Here is a 26,354-nt window from a genome sequence, read left to right as displayed (position 1 = left end):
GGTGGAAGGGCAGCAGAGCGAGGTGAGCCGAGCACCGTGATGCCCTTCAGCCCTTCAGTGCTGCTTGAGCAGCCACAGAGGTTTGTGCAGGTCTAGAGAGCTGAAGTAAGACCACCACCAGGGCTTCTCCCTGCCTGGTGGTGACCCACCTCGAACCTCAGGCTGCCCGTGCTGGGCGTGAGGGTCAAAAAGTTCCAGCGGGTCGTACGGGTCATACATGTCTTCCATTGAGCGGCGGAGGAGCTTGTTGGGCCAAGCCTCAACAGGTCGCAATACAAAGTCGACTCGCCCAGCCCGTTTCATCTTGGCAGGAAGGGTGACCCTCTTCATCACCCGGCTGTATCCCGCCGCTTGGGCACTGACTATGTATGTCCCCGGAGGCAGGAGTCGCCAGTAGTCTCCATCAGCAGCTTAGGAAAGATAAAGGCACAACAAAACTGAGCTTAGCTTTTCGTCTTGCACCATTCATAGTTACACACTCACATACACACGCGTGTACAAGCATTTAAGGGACAGGTTTTCAAAAGATCTCGGAGTCCGGGCAACTCAGATTTTGAAAAAAATTCAGACGCAAACACTTGAATGACAAAAAGAGGCTCCACCTGTGAAAGTCTGGCTTTTGGGAGCTAATGAGGTAAAATTCACATACAAAATGTTAGTAACTGCTGTGCCTGTATCCCAGGGAAGGAAATCTCTCCTTCATGCTGCTTTCCCAGGGGTACAAGGAATAGCTCCAAAGAAATCAAGTGAATTTATATGAAACTTAAGAAAGTGAAAGCAGAATCCAGGCTGCAATATATATTTATAGCATGTCTAAGCAGCTAAGAAACCCCTGCTTTTATTATATTACATTCAATTACTTCACAGACATTATAGCACATCAGACTATGGAGTTGGAGCTGCAGCTGGTATAAATTGCCATTAGTGTAAAACGGGTGTAAATTTCCTCCAGCTGAAGATTAGAGCCTGCAGGCAAAAGGAGGGAGTTTTAAAACAGAATATTTATTCTTCATTTTATATTTCATTTATTTTGAATGGTAAGTTTTTTAGCTCAGTTAATGTTGCATTAATGGTATTTTCTCATGGAATTTCTCAGTCTTCTTTAACACTGAAATTAAGACTTTTTAATCATATGCCATTCTTAACCCCACCTAACTCAAGAACAAACATTCTCTTTTCTTTCGATGTAAACACATTTTTTTATTTAATTCTTAATTCTTTAAAGGTCCACTGCCAATGGAAAGCCATTGTCTGTGAAGAAGTTTGAAAAAGACCCTAATTCATGCCAGTCTCCCACCAGCCTCAAGAATCTGTATCATCTCCACTATTGTATCCCCTCTAATGTTAGGTTTTTTTGAAAGCTGGAAAGCATTCACTACATTATAAACCATTCTGGCTTTCCAAATTGATTCAACAACTATCATTAGAGCAAAATGCTACCATTCACGTCTTCTGTTTTGCACTTCCATGGTCTACCCAGTTCTCAGTGAAATCAATAATAAAATGAGAGCATTGATTCCAGTGAGAGCCTAAAAGCAAAGAAGTTTATGACTGTGAAAATTAACAGTTGCATATGCCTCAATATGTATTTACCAGATGGCAACAGGTATAAAGTGAACATAATTCAATGTTCTGGTTTTTTTTGCATCTGATATAACTATTGTCCAAAAATTGCATATATTTATGCTTTTCCACATGAACAAAAAAGGTTGCATACCCTTCAAACACTGCAGTTATTCCAGTTAAAGTCAGTGTGGATCCTACTCTAAAGTCTCACAATATTTCAACTAACTTATTCTGTCAGGGCTCTGCACCTCCACGTGTTGAGTTATGGCTCCTGAGCAGGGCTATTGCCACATTCCCCCAAATGTGAAACATAAAGGTGGATTTCTGAATCTCATTGCAGACACATTGGCTTTGATGGACAGCACACAGTTCCAGGTGGAAGTTTTAATGGCAAGGACTATTTCATCCCAGAGACATGACAGACTCGACAGCCAGTTTGATATGTCTTATCTCATTATTCTAGGAACAAACCCACAGCTGAGCCTTCAGTTCTCCATTAAAGTGCCACTTCTATCAAATACAACAAGACTTTCACAGGTTAAGTTATTAGTGCTTTCCCTCTGCCCCAGGAAAAAGCTCCAACTAAAAACGTTACCTGTAGTGACATCATGCTGGATGCCCCTGACGGAAATACGAGCATTTTTTATGGGGTTGCCAAACTTATCAGACACAATTCCTTTTATCCCCCGATGAACCTGGCAAAGCAAAGTCAGATGGGAGTCATTTATTTCAGTACCATGTCCTCATCTTCTGCAAGGAAACCTCTGTAGAGAGCAAACAACTTTCAAGAGGTTCAACCCATTGTAGAGGCTGTTGGGTGCTAATGGCCCTTTCAGATCACATCCTCTATTTTGGGAGGTCCAAGGGGGCTGAGGGGAAGGGATAACTGAACGAGAGCTTTTTTGGGCTAGGTATGTGGCTCTCCATTGAGCAACCCTTCTCTGCACAGATCACTGTCACCTCATGATCTCATCACAGTATTTAAAGACTGTTTCTGAATGTCTGCCCTAGACCCAGAACCACAAAGAAATGAAAAGTTAAGTCTTTAAACAACAATCTGATGCTCTATACACAATGATAAGGCATCAGTGGTGCTATGAGTGAAGTTAATTCAACATGAAGCAGCACTAAAAGATACGTGAAATAAATCAGACTCAAGCAGAATTATTAGCTTTCAGACAGTACCACTTATCAAACAATACACTGCCATCCTGACAGTAGAATCAATTAATGTGGGTTGTATAAGGAAACCCGATCTTCAATATTAGTTGAAATATATTGTTTTCATTTTCTTTCACTGCATCTGAAAGGATCCCAAACTGCTTAGAGATAAAGAACTAAAACTGAACAACTGTCCTGTGACAGACACACTGTTACTATTTTAAAACAGAGTGGAAGCATAAGAATAAAATCAGAATAAGATGGATACTTCTGTATTAGTATTATTTAATGTACAATCTTTAACACAATATTTTAAAAATAATTCTCAAATCCACTGATGTACATTAATCCATACATAAAATTTAATTAAATTATTGCTTCGTTCATATTCTTATTTAATATCAGTGAACAGGAATTGGTGAAGGGATTCTTTAGCTACTTGGGACTCATCATCGGTCTGCTGCCTGCACTTCACTTCATATCAGAATGTCATGACAGCAGTGTGCATAATATCCTTTTTCCCCTTCTCTACAAGCACAGAACCCAGCTGCTTGAGCTGATGACAAATGTGCTTGGTGACAAACTAAAGAGCGATGTGGATTCTGTCATACAAGGAGGTGCACAAACAGCTCACTATATTTGAAGTTCAATGAAACAAAACAAAACAGGAAAAAAATCTAAATATTTAAACATTAAACCTCTTAAGTTTCTCTTTTTGCAACCTTCCAAAATGAAAACATTTTCTATTGGAAATTCTATATGACACTTTTAAATGAAAAGTAATGTCATTTTGATTTTTCCCCTGAACTGTCATGATCAACTTCAACTGCTCTTTATTTCACTTCCCTCCACCTTTCTTTCTCTTCCTCTCATTTTTCCTTCCCCATTATCCTTTGTCACAAAAGAGGAGTAAAGTACAAAACACCAAAACTACAGAAAAATGTATTTGCTTTTCTGTTGGATTATAGAGATGTTTAAAAGTAAACATTAAAATATCCAACTTTTCAGTAATTCTTAATATGAAGCTGAAAAAAAAAGTCTAGTCCTGTGACAGCCATTGTTTATTTAAGGTAAGGCTGTGTTGTCACTGCTCTTGTTAAATAGCTGGTCTGTACTGAGTGGAGCTATTCACTGGGGGATCTTAGGAAAGACTCAGTATAAGGACTTGAAAACTGTCCCTTAAGAATTATTATGATGAAGCGCTGCAATTTGATTTTCAGCATGGACTTGAGGATTTATCATATGGATAGTGGGTAAATCTGGTCAGAAGATTCATCTCAGGCCCAAATTTAATTCACAGTGTAGACATACTCAAAATAGTATGACCTCATCCAACTTCAATAATAATTTTGCAATTACAACATGGAGGGATAAAAATGACAAAATTGACCTTTTTTAACTAAGTTTATTTGTTTTGCTTTAGTAAATATACTATTTTTTGTTTTGCCTCAAGTCTGTGCCACATAAGTTTAGGAGGGTGTTTTGATACCACTTCGATGGGGAGAAGAGATCAACGTTTATGAAAATGAATTCTACTTTTGCCTGTTAAGCCAAGTAGATTTGTACACACACCAAACAGCCTGGTGTATATCAGAATAAGAAAAGTTTGAATTGGTTATGGCAGACTTAATCCTTATCAGGAGTAATTCAGTCACCCTTATCTACAAAGTTGTTTTGCTTACTGTCCTGCATTTACTCAAAAAGCTTTTCCAGCATAGACTTCTACAGTATCTCACACTATAAAAATCTTTACATCTTGAAGACTTCAACTGCAATATATATGGATTTAACCCAGCTCCATTTGGATTCACTAAAACTCATTTTCATCAGACGGCTGTAAAATGAAATGAGTTTGGTGGTCTGTACTGTAGACTTTATTGAATGATAATACTTACCACAAGTAGCAAGAGGTTGCTTAGAAAGGCCATAAAAACACTCCTAACAATTTTAAATTACTGCATACTCTATCAAAATAAGGCATGACAGAAAGCTAATCTACTAATGGCTGAGAGAAAGATGAGCACCTTCTGTTTCTGTGTTCACTTACTTATTGTCAGTGAGGTATTTGGCTTTGCTGAGCTTAAACTTATTATTAAGAATGACTTTTAAATGGCATGTTTTCATGCTCACAGACATACAGTTGTTCCTTTAGAAGATCAGGCTTCAGATCTTTTTCACCTACTTTGATCAAGAAATCAGTCTGAAATGTGTGGAAACAGCATTTCTAGCAAGATACTTAGAACCTCCCCATTTCAGCTGAATCTAAATCTCCTGCTGCCATGCAGTAGGGTTTGGGCCACAAACATGGAATATGGAAAGGAAAAAGTTCCAAGAAGCTCTCTGAAAAGCAGATCTCGCTTGTTTATTCTTCAAGAGAAAGGCCAGACTTAAAGGTCTTTTCCAATCTAAATGATTCTATGATTCTGTGATTCATATTTTTTCTGAATACATGGGTTTTCTCTGGCATTAAAGTTTGGACAGATGATTTATAATGTTGCACAAAGCATTTACAGACAATTCCCTTTTTCACTGTTTTCAAGGCCTTTACAGTCCTCAATCTCTATCCCTCCTGCAAGATAGGTAAAATACTATCCACATGTCCTGGTAGAGAAACTGAGGCACCAGGGCTCCTGGTGCAGTGTGATGGTTGGTTCGGTGCCATCTCAATAACTAACCAAGTAAAGGCTAAAGAAACGAATATTGACAAAGCATGAAGACAAAAAACTGTAAGCACAAAGGTCTGTAAAAGCAGAGCCATACCATTTCCATGTAATTCAGAAGGGCGTCTCTGTTTTCATGCCAGATTGTAAACAGTTCTTCCTCCAAAGGAAACTTTTCACATCCTACCTCCACGGTAACTTCAAAGCAATTTGTGTGAAGGTAATTAAAATCTGCCATACCTATAGGTTTAAAAAGAAAAAAAAGAGAGATCACAAACAAGCCACATAACCCTTAACTGGAGCTTTGCTGTTGCACTCAGCTGAATGCAGTCCTTGTGGATGTGGATTAATATATTGTAAAGAGTGTGCATGGACAATACATAAAAAGTCTTCAGTAAATTCAGAATTCTACTACTCATTTCAACTATGAATTAACTAATGATAATGACACTTCATTCGGGCGAAAAAGCATCATTTTAAATTATTATTCACCTGACCGAGAAGTAGTGATAGAGAGATAAGGATTGGTTAATCATGGTAATTGGATAATCGGCTGTATCAGACGTGATCGCCAAGGGTCACCAGCAAAGAGATGACCTTTTGCCATTAGTATGTTCAAAACTGTTTCTGTACAAAAGGCATTGGATATAATTTTCAGAAGAATGTAAGCTGAAGTTATTTAAACCTAATTCTCACTCATGCCCCAAAGCTTTCTAAATGCCTAGTTTCAACATAATTATTTGGGGATCCAGCTGAGTCCTATTTGAAAACACAACTGAAGCACCACTGAAAATTTATGAACACTGATATTTCATCCACGCCAGTATTTCAGGAATCTTGAAGAAAACTAAATACTATTATTGGGGAAATCAAATTAGCAACCTAAGCACAAATGAATGGGATGTTTGTCTCTGTTGTAGTTTTCTCTGAAAAATAATTTATTTAAAAAGACTGAAAAGCAGCACTTTCATAGTCTGCAAGACGGATTCGAATTCATGACACTAAGGAATGAAAGCATAACATTAAGCATTTATTTCTCCATTTCAGGTTTGAAAACTAGGATATATTATATGCAATAACAAATTTGACCTTTATACAACTTCTTAACTTTCCTCAGGTCATATCAGGGCTGAATACAACCCATGGTTTCTGAATATAAATGTTACCAACATACATTTTGCTACTTAAATCCGTTTCCAGTTACATTTTGCAGGAGTCTGACCTAAAGAAAACTAAAAAGAATAAAACTGTTTCTTTCAGACCCTTGTGTCTCATAAAGGTCATATAGAGGTTTTACCTCACTTGATATGATGATAAAGTGGTTTTACCTCCAGTGAAGCTGTACCACTCAGCACCATTTATAATACCTCCGCTTTTTACAAAATTTCCACCGCAACGATGTTCGGATCGGTCCGAGATGACTGGATGTGCTTCTGCGTAGGCTTTAGCCAGCAATTTAAACATCTGTAACAAAAGGGTTTGAAATAAATTTGCTTTTACAAACTGTAGACACTGTCATTGCTGCTAACTACTATTGCCATTGTGAGCCCAGAGCCACCCTGCACCCTTGAGGCTGATGGAGGGGGTGGACCTCCATGCAAAGATATTCTGCCAGGAAGTTTTCACTTGTCTTCTTCTCCAAGGTCCTTCTCTGCAATCCAATATGTTTAGCCAGAGACAACATTAAACACCAGTGGATTTTGTGATAGTTAGCTTCCACCTGTCACCTGGGGCAGGAGTAGAGGGCTTGTTTGGTTGTAGTTCAAGTACCAGGTTTTAAAGATGAAATTAGCTCTCCCTGTTATGTTTTTGCTCTTGCTATTTTTACCCTTTCAAAAATACCTACACCAGCCTCAGCCCAACCAGATCTTTGCATTGGCTGCTGCTGTTTAAAATAGACAGTGTCAATTTGCTTTGCACTTATCACTCACACAGGACAACCTGACAGTTTGATCTTAACGACAGTTGCTTCTTTGTGGGGCAGAAACCATTCTTAAAAAGCCAATGCTAGGATGTGGTGATGGAGGATGTCACCACCAATTTCCTAAGAGTGTTGATACTGATGAAGAGCAGAGGAGTTGCCACCCAGAAAGAAAAAGTGACAGGTACATGTAGTGGAGACAGAAGAAACAGCAGTAATCTGCGGAAACCATTTATTTGAATCAGGTTTCTGCCATTTTTATCAAGTGTTTATTCGAACTTTGTACAGAAATCCCTCCTCTCCTTTTTCTTCATTTGAACCTCATCTACAAAAGCTATAATTTCAGCTTTCAACATTGAAAGGACAGTAATCAACAGATGCTATTAGATCCTACTACTCAGCATCATGAGTTTCATTGCACATTTCTTAAGACAACATGTGCAAGAAGTTGGGTAGTTAAAATCCTGGTTTTAGAAATGATCTGAAAACTTCATCCTTTATGTTGTCACCAAGGATAAAGACCAAAATGACCAGGCACACAACTTTGATCTAATATTTATGAAAGTTTCCAATAATCACAAGGCTGAGACAATTATGGGATCCGGTAGGTGACCCAGGAAGGTGGAAAGAGAGCGTTAACGTTAACGTAAAGAAAATTTACCAAAATACTTCTAATTACCAGACACTAAAAATCCGGACAATATAAAACACTTTTATATCTCCCTTGAGTTTTTGTTGTGTCTAAGTGTTGTTTATCCCTGACAATTAAGTCTCCCTCAAAGTTCTAATGGAAAGAAATGGATGTTAATTAAATATGTTAAGAAGAACCTTTACTGACAATAGCTTGGGGCCAGGCCCAATATCTTTAATTTCTACAGTAAATCTCCTGTGGAAGATACATGCTAAAAGTTTAGAAGCTGCCTCTGTGACTTAGCAGTGTGTTCCTCACCTTTCCCAAAGACATCTGCAGATGTTTTACTTCCAGTGACCAAGTATTTCTTCTCTTGTTTCACACCAAGAGGCATAAGGCTTTTGCCTGGCCACTAGTGCAAGGGAATGAGGATGGGTGGCAATGAGAAATCCCAAATCAAGTGAATGTGACTTGAAAAAACAAAGGTTAAACTTTTTTAAATTAAAAAAAAAAGATAAAATGTGCTCAGATAGCAATACATTTACTATTATCTAGCAGCTAATGTACGACTAGTTATGGACCTCAAAAAACCTGAGACATTTAAGTGTAATACAGTGGAATAAAGAGGAATCTTTGTAATTTTGGAAGCATGGTGCTTTGTTTGGTAAAATGAGGTCAGTGCTGTTACCTTGGCCAGTACTTTTACCCTGCTGACTGTCACAGGGTGGATTTTTCTGGGGGAGGGAAGGGAGTGTTCCCATTCACCAGAGTGAACTTGACTTGGTGTGCACCTTTCTGCTCCAGTGAGCACAGGCATCCATGCAGCTTCTTGTGTAACACAGAGGAACAAGAGCCTACTAAAAACATCCATCTCTACAAAAGCCAAAAAATGGGAAAGTTCTGGATTAAGTGGGCTGATCCAGATGCAAAATTTAAAGTGATACTGATAGTGTTATTAAAGTTCCTGTGCTGACACATTGAAAAATTAGTTTTAGTTGAGGACATCTCCAGCCGTCCCATGTGTGTTTTAAACTTCCAAGTTTGTAGCTAACTTCCCAGGCTTTGCAGCCACTGGCACAAGGTCCTCTGTCTTACACTGTCATAAACCATGGATGCCACTAGGACTTGCCTAGCTGGGCACTGCATTGGGATGGAGCACTTTGTACATGAGTCTGCATCGTCTCACTCAAAACTCACATGCTGTCCCTGACTGGAAACGATGGAGGGGCTGCTCTCCCTCCCTTCCACAGATGAACTGCTTCCTAAGGCACACATGGCCGTATCCCTCCACCATCTATGCATGAATCAGGATACCCATAGCCCAGGCAACGGGATATAAGTGCAGAGGTTTATGATTTCCCCTAGTCCTCACCAAGAGCTTCTCTAGCTTCGTTATCATCGACTGGATATTTCTTACATGGGCTTTTTTTCTGTGCAGTGCCTGGTTTGTTTTACTGATAAATCAATGTCATACATGCACAGTCAGTAGGTGTCGTACAGCTCAGAAGAAACAGATTGATACAGAAAATGTTTAATAGTCATGAATATTTAAATATTTAATATGCACTGGTGAGAGCTGTTGCTTCTTTAGAAGAAGTCAGCCCAGAGATATATACTCAAAGATAAGGGAAGCTTCAAGTCAAACATCAACTTCTGACTATTTTTAACTGCTGTTTGTTATGTGAAGAACCACTTTCTCTTAAGAGGCCAGGGACATATGCTAGAAGATGGAAAAACAAGCTGCTGTCCTAGTGGGCATGTCGGCAATGAATAGTAGATTGAGGAAATCAAAAGGAAATACGAAAGATGGCAAAGAATTTCACAGAAGATTTACAGTGAATCCCAAATGGGAAGCTTTCCAGGGACGAGAGAGGAAAACCATCCCAGTTCATCTGACCGGGAATAAATGTTACAAGGCTGCCACCACATGGCAGCAAGCCTTTTTTGTTTCCCTTATAGCTTTCAAAAGAAAGTAATACTGCTGGTCAGGGTTCCTTTTCTTCTGGAAATCAGTGGTAAAAATATCACAGCCTATACCCTTTAAATAGTGAAAGCCTGGCTTTTCCTAACCTGTGCCTTATGAAATTACGTTTGGCTTCACGAAACATGGATAAATCTTTAAAGATCAAGTTGACAGTGTGTATATGGTCCTATATTTTAAAGCACATAAATGAGTTTATACATAATATTTTTAATATATATACATGCATTATATACATAAACGTGTGATTTATTACATATTTAATACATACGTACATATGCACACATGTATACAATCTAAATAAATTGATATTTGTTACTTGTAAAAGAAAAAGTTTCCATAGTTCCACAGGTGGAAACCATACCAATATGCTCCCTCTGTGGAAACAACATTACCTTCTCATCAGGTGTAGGGGAGAACATCTTTTCTTCCATAGGATGCCTTGAATAGTCATAAGGATAGGTGACAACCAGCTCACCCCCGTGGAGGCTGGCAGACAGCACAAATGGGATAGACCTCAACCACTTCATGACTGCTTTCGTCTCAGGGGCCACCTGAAATCCAGCAGAAAAAAAAACTACGTGGGTAGTCATGCAGCTTGGAAGGGATTTGAGTCTGGGCAGGAGGAAGCCCAGCAGAGAAGGGAGTGTGTCAGAAAGCAGAATGCTGAGGCTCTTTGGCTCTTCCATCCCAAAGGTTAATGGGGGAAGAACATCAGCTTGCTCCATGGAACAGATGAGACACATTGTTCACTTTGGAAAAACTAAAAAAAAAAGAAAAAAAAGAGGAGAAACAGAAGAATAACTTTGTATTACAGTGATGTTTTCAGCAGTTCAAAGTGATCACAGCAGCATTTTAGGCTTGAAAAAATGTGGCATCGTACCACTACTTGCAAAACAAACTCCTTATCTAATTTCGTTTCTGAATCAGCAAAATGGACTTTGTATGGATAAACTGGAATACGGGGATCTATTTGTAATTCTCAGCACTTGCTGGAAATTCATTGTCTCATTTGCTATGCTTCGGTCTGGGTTCATCTGCAAATAATTGAAAACTAATGCATATAAAGCACAGCAATGACTGCAGTTTACCTGCAGTGAACTGCTGCAAATAAGTCACAAAGTCTGTCTTTCTGACAGTCCATGCCCAGTAACAGTGGCCAAGGGAGTGGGCACCGGATTCCCAGAGATGCTCAGACACCCGTCTCCTCCGGACACGAAAGAGGCTTCTTTCCCTTTTTCTGAGGAGTAATTTCACGGACCTGCTCGAGTGTTAATTCTTAGGGATAACAGTGTCATCTGGTGGCCAGTCCCTGCATGCCCAGACAGACTCCAGAGCTCTTGCAGGAGGTGAGATTCTTTTTCTTGCAGCTTCTGAAGTTAGGAAGGGAAAAGTGGGCGAGGGCAGAGGCTGCTGATCTAGACTCTGCTTTGCATAGGTGCAGATAGAGAGGTTTTAAGAAAATGAGCAAGATCTGCTATGAGGGACCTAGTCCAGCATCTATATGGGGCTGCTAACATTGCATATTAACCTTTGCTTTGATTCTGTCCACTGTCAGAAAATCATCCAGCCAGGACCCCAGAGTGGCTAATGACTAGTAACAGTGAATCAAGTCAGCAATGTCCAGGGAAAAAACCCCACAAAACAAACAAAATAAAGCAAAACAAAAAGCAAACCAGCCAAACAACAAACCTAAAGACCCATACATTAGGGTTGCAATAATAGCAATTTCTGTTTTCTTTGGGTCAGTCCCTGTTCTCCTATTGGTAAACCACAGCTTTGGGGATATGGGGGGTACCACAGACTTAGGTGTGGAGCAGAGAAAAACACTGTGAAGCAAAGGTGCACCCTGGATGTATTACAGCTTCCAGCAGTGAGGTAGAAAGCAAAGGGTCTCAGGAAAAAGCCATGTCTAAATACAGTTTTGCCTGGGATGATTTAAGAAGATATCACCCTGCCCATTCCTGACCTAGGCAGGAGGCTACCTCCTTTCAGATGCTGTAGTTATTAACTGAGTCCTCCTAGTTTTCAGGTTTCCTTAAAATGCCATTCCGTAGTCATTGAGCCGAACTAGTGCCTCCAGCTACAGCATCTGTGCTATTGAAAAAGGCTGCACCTTTTACTTGGGAAGAAACAGGAACCTGAGGGTTCCCACTGCTGTAAGGTGAATCATTAAATCAGTACTTTGTGGTTAGTATATGGACACAAGTTAGATTCTGCCACTTGTCCTTAGGAGAAACAGGCCAGGTCCATTTTATCTGTTAACCTAGTGGTAGCCTCTGAATCTCTGTGTTACAACTCTTTCAACTTTGGTATTATAAAGATGCAACTTAAACATAGGAAGAGATGTGACAGGTAAAGCCTGAGCAACTCAGGAACGCACAGAATACACTTTGTACACCGAAAACCCAAACAAGGGTTTTTTGTATATTTGGGAATATTAGACACAGTTTCCAGGAGGGGCATGACCTGGAAAACATTTTTTAAAAGGGCAGATAAAGGGCACTCAGAAAGGAAAGGACAAACGTTCTGCACTTTCTGAAGTCTCACACACCCACGCACACAACACAGAGGTGAGAGAAGAAAACAGCCCACCAGGCTTTGTGACAAGGAATCTGGCAGTGTCCAAAGAGTGCTGACAGACGTCAAAGTATTTGCCTTTCTGGTCTTTGCACAGAGCCCTGGGATGATCTGATAACAATCTTAATCCCGAGGGAATTTGGGAGTGAATCAGCCACTCTCGGCTGAAGCCTGAAAGCACTTTGTTCATCCTTTAAGCCCATCTCTTCCTAAGAGCAGAAGAGCCCGGGTGAGTTGTAAGAGGCTGTGAGTGGCACTGCCTGCCCCACGGTCCCCTGCATGGGGGTTCACGGGGTGGCTGAGAAGCTGGCAACAAGCCTGCATCCTCCAAGCCCTGCTGGACCAGTGTTGCCCAGGAGGATGATGCCCCAGACTCTCAGCAGCTCCCTGCCCTGCCTGCAGCTGCCCCAGCTCCTGCTGTCCGGACAGAGAGGGTGTGCCTGATGCCAGAATCAGCCCTGCTTTCAGACAGGGGTCTCATACCTTGTTAAGAAGATTTTAAAGTTGCTTCTGCAATTCAGTGGACAAGGGTGAAATGCACAGTTTTACTCAGAAAGCTCCTAAATTCAGTCCCTCCCACTGATTAGCCAACTTGCTCACTAGGTACCTGCACAACCCACAACACACCGCCGTGTCACAGAGCTAACGTCTTATTGAAGTGAATGTTGTGGAAAATCAGGAATTTCAGTGTCACTATTTTTATCCTAATAGCACTTCAGTGACATCATGTACAGTGATTAAGGCTTTGAAATGTGCACATCCTGGTTCAGCTCCACCGGATGATATCAGATGCTATCTGTGTCACTCTGGCCTTTGACTATTCATAGACTTTTCCTTTAATGTGGGTTTTGTGGGTTTTGATTTTTTTTTTTTTTTTCACCAGGGCTCTTCCTTTTTAGTTAGAGGACATCGATTTTAAAGTATCCGTCTCAGAAGAACAATTTGGGGCACGATGAGAAAACAGATAAATTATTTCTGCACAAATACAGGGAATGGCCACTACCCTGCTTTAAACCTGAATCTCATTTTTGTCAATTATACTGCAATTAGTCACTGTCTCCATGGCTTTCAAAGATTTCTTTTTTCCCTTTTAGAAGCAATCAGACTCATTTTCCTAAAGACTATACCAGCCTCTACTGGCACAGACTTCCAAATTCAGTTTGAATCAAGCCAATTTAACTGACTTCATTTCAGATGAAGCCTGAAGTCTCTCAGTCTGAGCCCTCAGACCACTTATTACAACAATTCAAACTAGTGGGGAACAAAATGCACTGTACAGCAAGGGTTATGGGGAGGCAGGAGCTCTCCTGAGTTTGTGGGATTGGCTGGGATCTCGCTTTCCATTTTCTGATCTTTATACAATGTCCTGCAATACTCAGATAATTACTTTAATAAGGCAGGTAATAAACACTATTAGGTAAATGAAAGCTGAGAGGCTGGTGTTGAAACATCCAATCTAATGCTTTTGCATACACAAAGCCAACTACTGTGAGAGCTGTGGGTTCATCTGCCTGACAAAATTGAAGCTCATTATGTTGGCTGTCCTGTGATACCACCGGCAGAGGAGAGGGACTCAGGGCTGTGAGACCACTTACTGCCAGGTTTCTGAACCATGTGAAATTGCAGTTGTCAAGGAGATTTTGTGGTGCCATTGAGGTCACAGGCAAATTGGTTCCCTCATTTGTTCTGCAAAGCACATAGATTTGTAGATGCTTTGAGTGTTGTTTAGGTCAGGACCTACTTTGGGGTCAGGGGAGCATCTAGAGGTTCCCTGAGGTCTGGTGCTGTGAGAAACGAATCAGTGGGTCATCACCTCATTTCAATTTCTTCTTCAAAAACAAGAAAAGATTTTCAGGAGAAGGGATTTATCCATAATGCTGGGTCTGCACTCTCTGAGGCAGAGGGTGGTTGTGTGCCAATGCTTTTGGTCCCATGTCTGTGGTGACAGACACCCCAGGGTGACCAGCATGCTGCAACTGGGTCAGAGCTGGCCGCAGCAGTGGGGGTAACTGTGGGAGAAATGTTGGGTTGTTTCCATCCAGCCCTCTGTATAACTTCCCTGATGTTACACAGCATCTAAGAAAGTTAGATACATGGTTCTGGAAGTGGCTCCCTACCACTGACTGTCCCAAAGATCCTCAGAAGGACCAGGGCAGAAACAGGATTTGGAGGAGGAAGCAGGGAGGTTAGAGACAGAAAATCTAGAGAGTTACAGGGATTCTGGGCTGCACAGCGTGGGACAAGCACACAGCTTGCACCAGCTACTGGCACAAAGAGGGGCCAAAGCAGAGAGATGCGGAGAGAGAGTGAACACAGGGCTGGAGGGAGATCTCCATCCTTTTCTTCATGCTTCAAACTATGCTGCACAGCCACTATGTCCAGTCCCAAAGGGCAAAAGCAGCTCTCCTGGGCACCTCCACAGAAAAACAAAAGCTTTTTCAGTGGCTTTTTTAGGTGTGCCAGGCACTCCTCCAGCCTGTCTGCATGTATCTCAGGGGACAACACAGCCCATGAAAGGGCTCCCAGGAGACTGGCACCCTCACTGCTGATTCTGCAAAGGGGCATGCAAAAAAAGCGCTCCGTCTGGTAAGGGAGACATTGCAGACACAGTTGGACTCATCAGCCACATCTTTGTGGATAGGCTGGTGGCAGTGCTTAGTGGCTGAGCTATACAGCCTTGGCAAGAACCAAAGTAAGTGGCTGCAAGTTAGTGTTCTAAAGACAGGGAACCTCTCCCTGTAAGCATCTCCCCCAGGTCAGTACACACATTGATGTGGGTCCAAAAGCCTGGCAGGTAACAGACCTGCAATTGAGATGAATGGCCAGCCTTGGCAGGTTTGAGAGCAAGACAACACTTGCTCTCAAATTAGGAACCCAGTGAGAAGCTGTGACCAAGAGAGATGGGCTCTGCGAGAGCATCTGAAAAAGCACAGTGACTCCCAGTAAACTAGAAATATATATATATATATCTATGTATGTTTGTAATGACCTGTAATGTTTCATTCTATATTTTTGATTCAGTATGTTCTTCTGAGTAAACATTACTTTATGTTACAAAAGCTGGCAGGTTCCTGACTGAGTAATCTGGTTTCACCCTACGGCAACAGGATGACAGATACTGAATGAAAGTGAGCCATCTTCAGAGAATTGCTGTGAAACACAGGCATCTCCCGTCAAAGTCCAGGCTTTAGAGGCTGAGGAACAGAGTTTCCTAAAAAGAGAACAGGGATGGCTCCAAGCCTTGGTCCTACGTGGGAAAGCAAACCCACTGGAAAACCATGTAAGACACCGTAGTGCATCCAGCTCAGAGCTCACACCTGCAGTGCTCAGGTCCCCTCTGCAAACAATGTAGTTTCACCCAGGTATGTGAAGGCTGGGCCTAACCCTGCTCCTGAGAGTCTTCATATTTGTTCATACACCATTCATTTGCCAAATAAAAATTTTAGTTTGATAGCTACACATGGTTCTTAGATCTGCAGCCATGAAAGCTACTATGCTCAAATGGGATGAACTAAAACTATTCTCTCTCTAGTCTTTTTTCCTGCAGTCCCCTTCTTTTTCAACTGTTTTCGTTTGACCTCAGGCTCTGCTCCACATGCTCTCAACCCTTCTTTCCCATCTGAGGTTCTACACTCTGCTTGCATTTACCAGCTCACTGTTATCTTTCATTAATCAGTCAAAAGTTCAAAATTGTTAAGCCTTTGACCTTATACTCATGTAGAAACCTAGTGACATGAGCAGAGATCTGTACAATTACATGCATAAAACAGAATAAGCTTCTTGAGCTCTGTTACGTTGGAAATCAGTGATCTAATATAATATGCATTACTGAGCTTTTCACAGCCTTGCATCTTCGTATGCACATTATCCTGAGAAAGGGAGATGCTTTTATCCAAATCTCACTACTGTGAAATGGGGTACCAAAGCACTGGGGCAGCATAGAGATGCCTCTGGGATTTAGAACTGGCCCTCTACGAGATCACTTGCAGCAGAGTAGAAACCTGAAATATGGTCTCTCAAATCCCCTGCTAATACATGAGCTGCTGAAACAATCCTGTTCCCCACTTATCTGAGGCTTTGTGCGAGGAATAAAAATTGAACTGGAATAAAATGAGTTTAAAAGCAGAAGAAAAGTGGAGCTTCCAACACCAGAACTACTGATTAAGCTTTCTGTGTTTCTTCATTTAGGGGAACAAAGTTCTCATGCAAGTTGCCACCATCAAGGTCTGCCAGACTGTCAGCGTCACAGATAGGATGGAGCTTTGCATTCCTGGACATCACATAATGTGAAGATCAGTGATGATGAGTGTGAGGCCCCGCAGTGCTGCCTCCGTCCCGCTCCCTGGGGCTGGAGGCAACAGCAGCTCTCACTTCCAGCACCACTGCCGCGTGACAGGCTGTCTCAATTGCTCCAGCTGGTTACTGTCATTTATAAACATCTTTTTTGTGGAAAGTTGATGCTACACAACTTCACATGAAGCCTTTGTATGTTTTCCAAGGCAGAAACCGCTATTGCATCAAACCTGTGCAGAGCTTAGTGGAATGAGAGCCAAGTCCATAAAGTCTTTTAACATACTACTGCAGTTTAAATCATTTATGATGAATCATTACACACTTGTGACCCCTCCTAAAAGTAATTATTCTTAATCTAAAATAGAAAAATCCAAATTATCCATATATTTTCTCAATGATTTGTGACACCTGCTTCTTTGGCCAGGGCTACACCAGGATTTTTCATGCCAATTCTGAGCCTGTCCAGTTTATTCCTACTTATAAAACCTGATTACCAGAGAATAACTTCAGACCAAGCAATCTCAGGTTCTTAATTCCTGGGTTTCTCTGTAGTATATATGATTTATAAAATCTGTAATTCATACCTTACCCCACCAGTAGGATTGCGGAATGGGGATGTGGTCAAGGCGGGCCCCTCGAATCCCAGCTCTTCTGTAAGCCTCAGATGTCAAATCAGGAAAATTTCTGTTCAGGTCCAAGTTCTGAGCTGTCTGTCGTCCAACGACCCATCCGTTGTAACCAGCTCCCTAATTTTTGTAACATAGAAGCCAACCTCAGAATAACTTCTTGTCTCAAAATATCACTTTGTGGAAAATGTTTAAAATGCCATTTTAATCAAGGGGACATTTTAAAAGAAGTAAATTGAAAATGTCTGTACCTTTAAAAAATGACGCATTAATCACCGTTTATCCCCAAGAACACTAGCCCACTAACTAGCATGCAGGAAGCATTTCACTCACCAGTGGTGTGACTCATGAGAGGAACACAGCACCTTCTTACTCAGCACAGAGCAGCATGCAGAGTGGGTTAGAGCAGCAGAAAAAGAAAATACAGCTGATGCTCCAAGACAGGATCAGGCAGAATGCAATAACCCCAGACTCATGCAACAGACAGAGGTGGCCACATGAGCAACGCTGAAAAAGAAAGGTCCTATTTTCATGCTAATGGTGCTAGCAATAAAAGTGAGGTGAAAAGCAGAATGCCAGCTAACATCTAACAGGAATTTTGCTCTCACAGGTCTCCTTCAGATGCCAGCTGATCTCTGAAAACTGACAACCTTTAGGAAAGCATGACAGTATAGAAAACATTCACATTTTATTACACCTGCTCTACCAAAAGAAGAAGAACATCTATTCCACAGAATTAAGCTACATTCCCTTATAAAATAACAGTCATTACAGTGAGTCAGTGGGCATTTTGTTCTAGAACTGAGAGCAGAGAGTGCTAAATGTGTGAAAAAGTCACACAGTCATTCCCACATCATTGCATGCAGGCAGCAAAACTGACAAATGTAGCTCTGACTTCCTCTTAGCTCTGTTCACATAATCTTTGGAAAGCAACCTACCACCAAACCAGCCTGAGATTCTGGCTGCCAATTACTAACGCTCCCTCCCATACACAACACTTTCCTCCCAGTTTGTCCTTTCCCATGGAGAATTTTAGAAACATGAAGACCTGAACATTTATTTATAAAAAGTCTTTTACCTCTTCTGCAGCCAGTTCATACCCATCAGGGTTGAGTGAAGGCAGGAGATGAATTCTGGTATTATTAATCAAGGTCTGAATGCGAGGGTTCCCGAGAAGATACTCTGAACACAGATACTGTGCGAGGTATATTAGCAGTTCTTTCCCCACAACTTCATTTCCATGCATATTGCCAATGTACTTAAATTCTGGCTTGACTGTGAAATATAAAGTAATGAGATGCTTTAATTTGATTATACCTTGATGGCTTCCAAAAGCAGAGTGACGCAAACAGCTTACTGATGAGTCAGAAAGTTTTATTTACAGTAATCTAATGCATACATACATTCCTGTAAATAGCACACCAGTTCCAGGTGAATTTCCCTCCATTCCAAGTCAGTTCAGCAACAATTTAAATTGTGTGAAATAAAGTAAGTCCATACTTTCAAGATGCCAAGAGGCAATCATTGCTCTGAGCTTTTCCTGGACTCATCATTAATTGTGAACAAAAGGGCTGTAAACAAAAATGTCAAACCATGGCTGGGAAAGAACAAAATACACTCCTGGCACTCTCACTTACCTTGGGCGCCTTCAATGCCTTATATTGTCATAGATACTAGAAACAACCTGCAGATGTATAATATATTACCCCTCTATTTGGAACAGAAATTAGGTCGTGCATAAAAAGTGCCTTTTAGGCTAAATAGCCTTGGAATAAGACTATTAGAAACATATAACTTCACAATTCCCCACAGTTATTCTCTCAATTTCCATCCTTCCTTAGAGACTAATGGAAGTATTTTTTTCTTGGGAGACACTCTTCCCTGTCTAGCCCTTCATCTTCATCTTTGATCTTGGCCAGCCTCAAGCACTAGACACTGGAAGAGGGCTGGCACAGAGCTATTAGGCCAGTTTGCTCAGGCTGGCAAAATCTCCATCTCTAGAGCTATTTCCACCCTCTTTTATGCTGTTCTGAGCAGCATGAACTAACAGATTTAGAAGGAAATGCAAGGTACCACGTTAAACTACCATCTTTTATCATGCCATATCGCAGTTCTAATTTAAAAGCCTGATTCATAGGCTTTGTGTTTTCCTGGCAAATGGAGTATCAGCCTAAAAAGACAAGTGCAACTTATTTTCTTTACACAAGAGAGGAAGGATAATAGGCCAGGAAACAATAATGTATATCTTTGCTCTGTTAGACGTCTACTGGGATCTTGACCAAGGCACCTCAAATACCTCTACACCGTGCAAGGCAGCGTGGCTGACAGTAAATAAAGCTCATATTAGTCTTCTCTGTCTTTGTTCCCCCTGCAGCATAGCACAGAGAGGACACAGTAGCTTGATGATAATCTCAACAAAGTATTAAGTCAGATGTGGTTCAGTTCTGCTACACCACTGAGGCTGCTTTGATGCTGAGCTAGTCTGATACCAAGAACCTGACGTTCTTGGTATGCAGCAGTGTCTATAGCAGCACCAGTCAGGTACTATATTTGAGCTGGGAGCTGGTAACTAGAAAATAATACCTAATGCTGCCCCCCAAAAAAATTATCTGCATTTTGAAGAATTAAAAATCTGGCCCTTGCTGTCTCAGTGATGAATCTAGAAAATAGAGATCAGCTATGTTCCCCTTTGCAGAAAAGTTCCGAGGACTCATCCCAAAGGTGTTCAGGCACTGTGATAACATAAATTCCTGGCATCATCCACCTGTTACACTGACAGGCATTGCACTGACATGATTTTCAGCAGGATTGTTTTCTGTGCTGCATTGCCCTTTTTTGACGTCAATGTCCTGCTGTATCTGAGGCCTTCTCACAAGTTGTGTTTATTTTAGGATGTGAAGAACTATGTTTAGACTAGGGACAAGCATTACCTGAAGGAAATGTGTAGGGTTTGATGGTACAGTGATAAATAAAAGTAGACTGAGGAAGTGGTAGATGACAGAGAGGGCAGGTCAGTAACAGAAAACTATCCCAACTTCTTTGTACACTGGGCACAAATGAAAAACAGCCATATCACTGCAACCAAGTACACGGTGATACATCTAGGGACAAGGAATGTCAACCTTGGTCATAAGCGGAGATCATAGTTAGGAAATTGCAACTGGACTGTAATTGCTACAGTGAATCATCAGCTATCGCTGTAATTCAGGAACAGAAAGGAAGAGAAATGTTTTTTAATCAACACTTTTTACAGTTTAAGTGATACCACATTGAAAGGACCTGTTTTCACTGTAATAATCTGGACTCCCCTCAGGCAACCTGATCCAACACTGATAAGACTCACGCAGTTCATGGTGTCCAGGCTTGGTTGAGAACTCAATCACAAAAAGATCCTTCCCTTCAAAGCTGCGACCTATGCTGTAAGTTGTTGCAATATGGGAGCACTTAGAAGCAGTCTTCTTCAACGTGCTCACCATTTGGGAATATGAATGGTGTTTGAACTGAATAAAAGTTGCTGGCAAGTCTGAAGGCAAATCTTCCTCAATTTCTACTTCTCCTGCAAAGAAAAATTGTAACACAGTGTTTAAAACTATGGTGCTCAGAGGATTGTATGAATGTCTGTACTTTTCTGCAAAATATCATTTTAAGTAGTGGAATTATAGAAAAGACAGCACAATCAAACCCTTAAATCTACGTAGTACCTCCTACACTGTTTATTGTGGCATATTTTGTTTGCAAAATCATACTAATGCATATATACACTGGCAAATACTTTATGCGACCTCCAGTTATAATTTGGCCTTTGTCATGCTTAGCACATTTTAGTCACAAAACGTACAGATTTTTTTAATCTGGTAGATCAAATTCGTGTTTTATGAGATTCATCTGTCTTCAGCTATCTGGATCTTCTTCATCCAAACAAAAATCTGTGACAATCATTAATTAGATTATTTTAATGAGCTGTTAAGCCTGTCAAGTAGTCATGAATTTATGAGTGCATTAAAGTTTCAGTTTTTCAATTAAATATTTCAAATATACAGACAGCTGTCACACAGGGCAGGGCTTATCTATGCACATTGGCAGTCCAGACATCTAGCTATGAGCTGCCTGTCTTGCTGCTCTTTGTATATGATGGAAAGAAACAGATGTTTCTTGAGCAGAGTTTAAGTGTTCAAAGTAGATGGAGCAAAATGAATCACATCTTGCAGGTGTCTATGAAGGCTACAAGCTGAGACGACAAGCAGAGAGGTTTTGTACCATAGACACGTCAAGCTGAGTAAGATGAGACCCTTCCCACCTAGACACCTAAGATGTGTCAGCAAAGCTTCCTTCCTTACCTCGCAGCTTTGCCAGAGGGTCAAAACATCCCTCTTCTTCCCCAGCGAAAAAGCGGTCGCAGTCTAAGAAGTAGGGCCAAGCCATGTCTATTGCATCAAAGGCAGGGAGGCAATTTTTTTTCAGGTTTTCACAGACATGCCTGCAAGGCTTTATAGCTTTGTCCTTTTCGCACTGCGGGGCCAGCACCGAGCAGCCCAGGAGCCTCAGGTCCGGATTGCATTCTCCCTGGAGCAAGTTGTGCAGCACGCTGATGAGGATGTACTCGGAGCTGTACTCAATCACTTCTCGAGACTTCTGATCCAGAAAATTAGGATACATCGTTTGAGTATAGGCAACATCAGTACAAGAACTTAAGGTAATGTCCACGCATTTTGCTATGAAAAGGAGATGAACATGTGAAAAATAACTTGCTTCACTGACACCCTGAATAGTTCAAAGGCAACACAAGAAATAACACATTCAATGAACTTATTTATTTTGTTCATTGGAGGCAGTTTGCAGTACTGTCAAATGAAACTGATGTCTAAAACCACTTATAGAAAGTTGATGGAAAGTATGCTCAGACCAGAGATTGATTGTGAACAGTTTGATGCAAATAAATGTCATCAGAGTTCAAATGGTATCTAACAATTTGACAGGGCAAGAGGGGCTATCTGACTGACAAGCACCGTTCCTAAAATAAGATTTATTTTGTTAATTCAATGCCTCAAGAGCAATGAAAAGAAAAATCCCTGGCCAGAAAACACTGGAGTTCCAGGGCCACATGGGAGTTCATTTAACAAATAGTTTGGAAAACACCAAAATTAATAAAGCCTGGTTTCTAAAGGAAAGGCTGTCTCATACTCGATTAAATCTTCACAGAATCACAGAATGTTAGAGATTGGAAAGGACCTCAAAAGATCATCTAGTCCAATCCCCCTGCCGGAGCAGGAACACCTAAATCAGATCACACAGGAATGCATCCAGGCGGGCTTTGAATGTCTCCAGAGAAGGAGACTCTTATCTGATTTCAATTAAGAATACAGTTTGAGATTATTACAAACAAGAGAATCCATAAGAGAGAAAAATCCCCTCTTGAGGTGTGAATATGCTGGCGTCTAACATGGGAAAAACTCAGATTTCTGAATAAAGTGTATTTATGATATCATTATCTCCCCTGTCCTTGCCTTTTAGTGTGGATTCACTGAGGAGGTGTGAGATCATATGGATTTTTTTCTTTAGTGGGGAAGGTATCAGTCAGATACCTCTCTTCTTTTCTTGACCCCACCAAATTTTTAAGACTTTAATATCTCTGAAACTGCAGCCCCTCTGTGAAGTTTGACTGAAATTGCCCAACGACACCAAAAGTTATTCTGGGGCTTGACTCACAGGCAAGGAAGCCCATAAATATGCTAACACCTATATTCTCATAAACTTGACACATTTTAAGAAATCAGGTTAAGACATCTTAGGAAGGATAAATGTTGGTAATACCTTAAACCCACTCACAGGTGAAAAGGGAGCAATAGAGAGATATCTCTTCATAAAATTACTGGCTATTACAGTAATGGGCCTATGTTTGAGCCTCCTTCTCTTGTCAATGTGTCTGGCTGGTAACAAATAGAAGTCACAGGAGCAAAATCCTACCTTGTGAGAAAGAGAACATCTCTCTAGGAACAAGACCTACTATAACACCAACATTAGAAAACTTGTCAGGAAATAATGAATAAATACTTAAGGTTTTGAGATTCTCCAAGGACAGTGAGGAAAGTCACATCATACCTTTCTGTACAGTTTGGCATTGACCTGCAAATAAAGAGGAAAAAAAAAAAAAGCATTATGGAGCAGGTATCTGTGGGACCTCCATGTTCAGAATTGTCCAACCTGGTAGCCCCACAGAGGCTGCTGCAGTTCTATGTCCTGAGGCCCTGTCATACCAGGGACAAGCACATATTCCTAACAAGCACACATTACATATATACACAAAGAGAAAACACAGTACAGGCAAACACAACCAGCACCTAAAGCATCATCCCATTCCCCTTTCTGACTAATCAGCATGAAAGACTTTTGATGGCAAAGAAGTACAGGTGGATCCCTCCAGTAGCTCAGCTTAGACAAACTGGAACACCAGTAGCTGGCCCCCAGATCTTCCAGTTGCCTCCCATGATAACACATATGCTGGTCTCTCTGGTAGCTGGCCCACACCTAGGATCTCACTGGTAGCCAAGCCCCAGACAGCGTGGTCTTCCCAATAGCTCGCTTGGACCTCCTGATTCCTCCAGTAGCCAACTCTGGGACCCTCCAGTCTCTTCAATATCCACTCCAGGGTCACAGCTGCTCACATACCCAGCTCCCAAAACTTTTGTCCTGTCCACTGCTGGTCCAGCTTGGTGTTAGCTAGCAATTGTACACACTGACATACACACACAAGGCATGTGCACTCTGGTCCCTCCAGCTGCTGCACCCCAGGCACAGAAGCCCCTCAGACCCATGGTGTCACATCAGTTGCTGGCACCTGGTAGCCCCATAACCCTCACCCACACACAAAAGAAGAGAGATCCTCATCCAGGCAAAGAATTTAACAAGAAGACAGGACAGACTGCAGGGATTGGCTGCAGGGCACGGCCAGGCAAGCACACTGAGCAGTCAGTCTCTGACCCACTTTAGAAAGGGAAGACTTGACAATATATCTGAAGTGTGGTCATGTAAGAAATCAGGTCTCTGATTGAAAAAGAAGTTGAGCTGCCCAGCCCTGACAACTTAACAATATTTCTAGGCATGATTAAAAACTGTAAGTTAGGTGCCTAGGAAATTTCACTAATGAAAATGTAGCTCCTTAGTAATCTGATTTAGTCTAAAAGTCCATGTGAGTCCTTCTGTACATACCAAGATGCCTTATGGATATTCCCCTAACGAATCTATTGGTCCCACATAATGCTGTGCATAACTTTCTTGTAAAGCAATTGAGCCTTTCATGGATACGAGGGGGTGTATTTCTTCCCCATCCTACTTCATCCTATCTCTAGCTACTGCATTTTATAATCCTTTTAATAACATCTTAAAGCTAATTATTTCCCTCCCCAACTACTCTCACAGGAAAGCTTTTCCAAAAGCTCTCTCCTCTAATGGCTAGAAATTGCCTTTTAATTTCCTGCCTAAAAGTATTTGTGGCCAGTTTAGATCCATGTGTTGTTGTGCCAGCATTGTCCTTTAGCTTAAATAGCTCTCTGTGCTCCCTGCCTTCATCGTGTGTTTGCACAGAGCAATCAGATTCCCTTAGCTTTCTATTTACTAGGGCAAATAGATGAAGCTCTCCTGATTTTGAAGGAATAAGGTTTAATGACCCAGGAGAGGCCTCTTTTGCTCCTGTAGCCAGTGATTCTATACTGCCCTTCTCCATACTGGCAACTAAAGAAAAATACTGCTGCCAAGGTATTGGAGCTGTTTTCACTGGTGCCTTATAGGAACTAAGCCACTATGTGCAAGCTTTTTAAACATCAACAGGTCTGTTTTCCTTGTAATATATTTGGGATCTATCTATGTTGCTATTTCTTCTAACTGTCACTGGCAGGGACAGGCATCTAGCTTCTTGCTCAGTGAATTGAACATTTGTCCTCGTAAGACCAAATTCATTATGTTTACTTTTTTTCCTACTAAGGAAAGTTTAAACTTCTACTCTCGGCATATTTGTTTAAATGTAATCATCTGCAGATGTGTTGCCAATGAGCCGATCATTCCCTAGCCAAAATAAAATCATTATAATGAGAACAAAATTAACCCTGGAATTTTATCGTGGAAGGAGACATTTCATTGGAAATTAGTCTGGTTCTGTATTATGAATTGTCATTGAGCCACATTACCTCATAAAATAATTGAAGGAACAGAACTAGCAGAAACAGCCCATCTCGAACACCAGCAAGTTCTGGTAAGCAGCAAGCTGGAAAAAATTATATCCATACAAACTCCCTTCCTGGCTTGGTACATTATGCTAATAACAATAAACAATACCTGGTTCATCAACAGTGCCTTCCGCTATAGGATTTCCCTTAGTTAGGCATAATTCCCTCAGTACATTAGCTATTAAGGTCAAGACACTTCCAAAAAAGCTTCATCTCAGCCAGATCCTGCGTGTAGTTTTACATCTGGGGATAATCAAGGAATAGCACCTGGCACAATGCTAGCTAAGAAAGAGGTAGGAGGGATCTCTTGTTAGTAAGAGTTTCAGTAATTAATCCTCCTGATAAAATCGGATGTCACTACCTCCCTGAATCTGGATAGTCTTATACCCCAACACCATCACACTCACAACAACTTGTGAGGCCTCGGGCACAAGTCTGGAGCCAGCCACATGTTCCATACAGAGGGGAAAACTTGGTGTGGACAGGACTGGCTTGAGTTCAGACACATCCCAATGAGCAGAGGACACCATCTCTCATTGTTAGCAGGGTCGTTAGCAATGAATCCCCTTCATTACCTTGAAGGGTGGATAAGATATATCTGACACTTTTTTTTTCCTCAGAAAATGACAGTATTGTAGCTATTATTTTAGACTAGAGGGCCACGTATGCTGAATGCAGTTCTTTCTGGCTTTGTTTGGGGAGTACGAATGTTCTTG

The 26,354-nt window shown here is 41.2% G+C and overlaps 1 protein-coding gene across 1 annotated transcript; it reads right to left on the bottom strand.

Annotated features, from left to right (window-relative positions):
• CPZ (carboxypeptidase Z) lies at positions 1-23,537 on the bottom strand. Its single transcript, XM_010086996.1, has 10 exons — positions 23,519-23,537; positions 21,757-22,131; positions 20,763-20,975; positions 18,498-18,694; positions 17,378-17,539; positions 10,316-10,474; positions 6,716-6,851; positions 5,488-5,627; positions 2,162-2,261; positions 1-410 (listed from the first exon to the last, which is right to left on the bottom strand). The coding sequence occupies exons 2-10, from the start codon at positions 22,073-22,075 to the stop codon at positions 55-57; spliced, it is 1,782 nt and encodes a 593-aa protein (XP_010085298.1). The 5' UTR covers positions 22,076-22,131; positions 23,519-23,537; the 3' UTR covers positions 1-54.
• Between the last annotated feature and the right edge of the window lie 2,817 nt (positions 23,538-26,354).

This window comes from Pterocles gutturalis, unplaced genomic scaffold (genome assembly GCF_000699245.1).
Source record: "Pterocles gutturalis isolate BGI_N339 unplaced genomic scaffold, ASM69924v1 scaffold9081, whole genome shotgun sequence".
Lineage (NCBI taxonomy): Eukaryota > Metazoa > Chordata > Aves > Pterocliformes > Pteroclidae > Pterocles > Pterocles gutturalis.
Note: the sequence above shows the minus strand (reverse complement) of the source record. Positions and strands in the feature narration are given on the sequence as shown.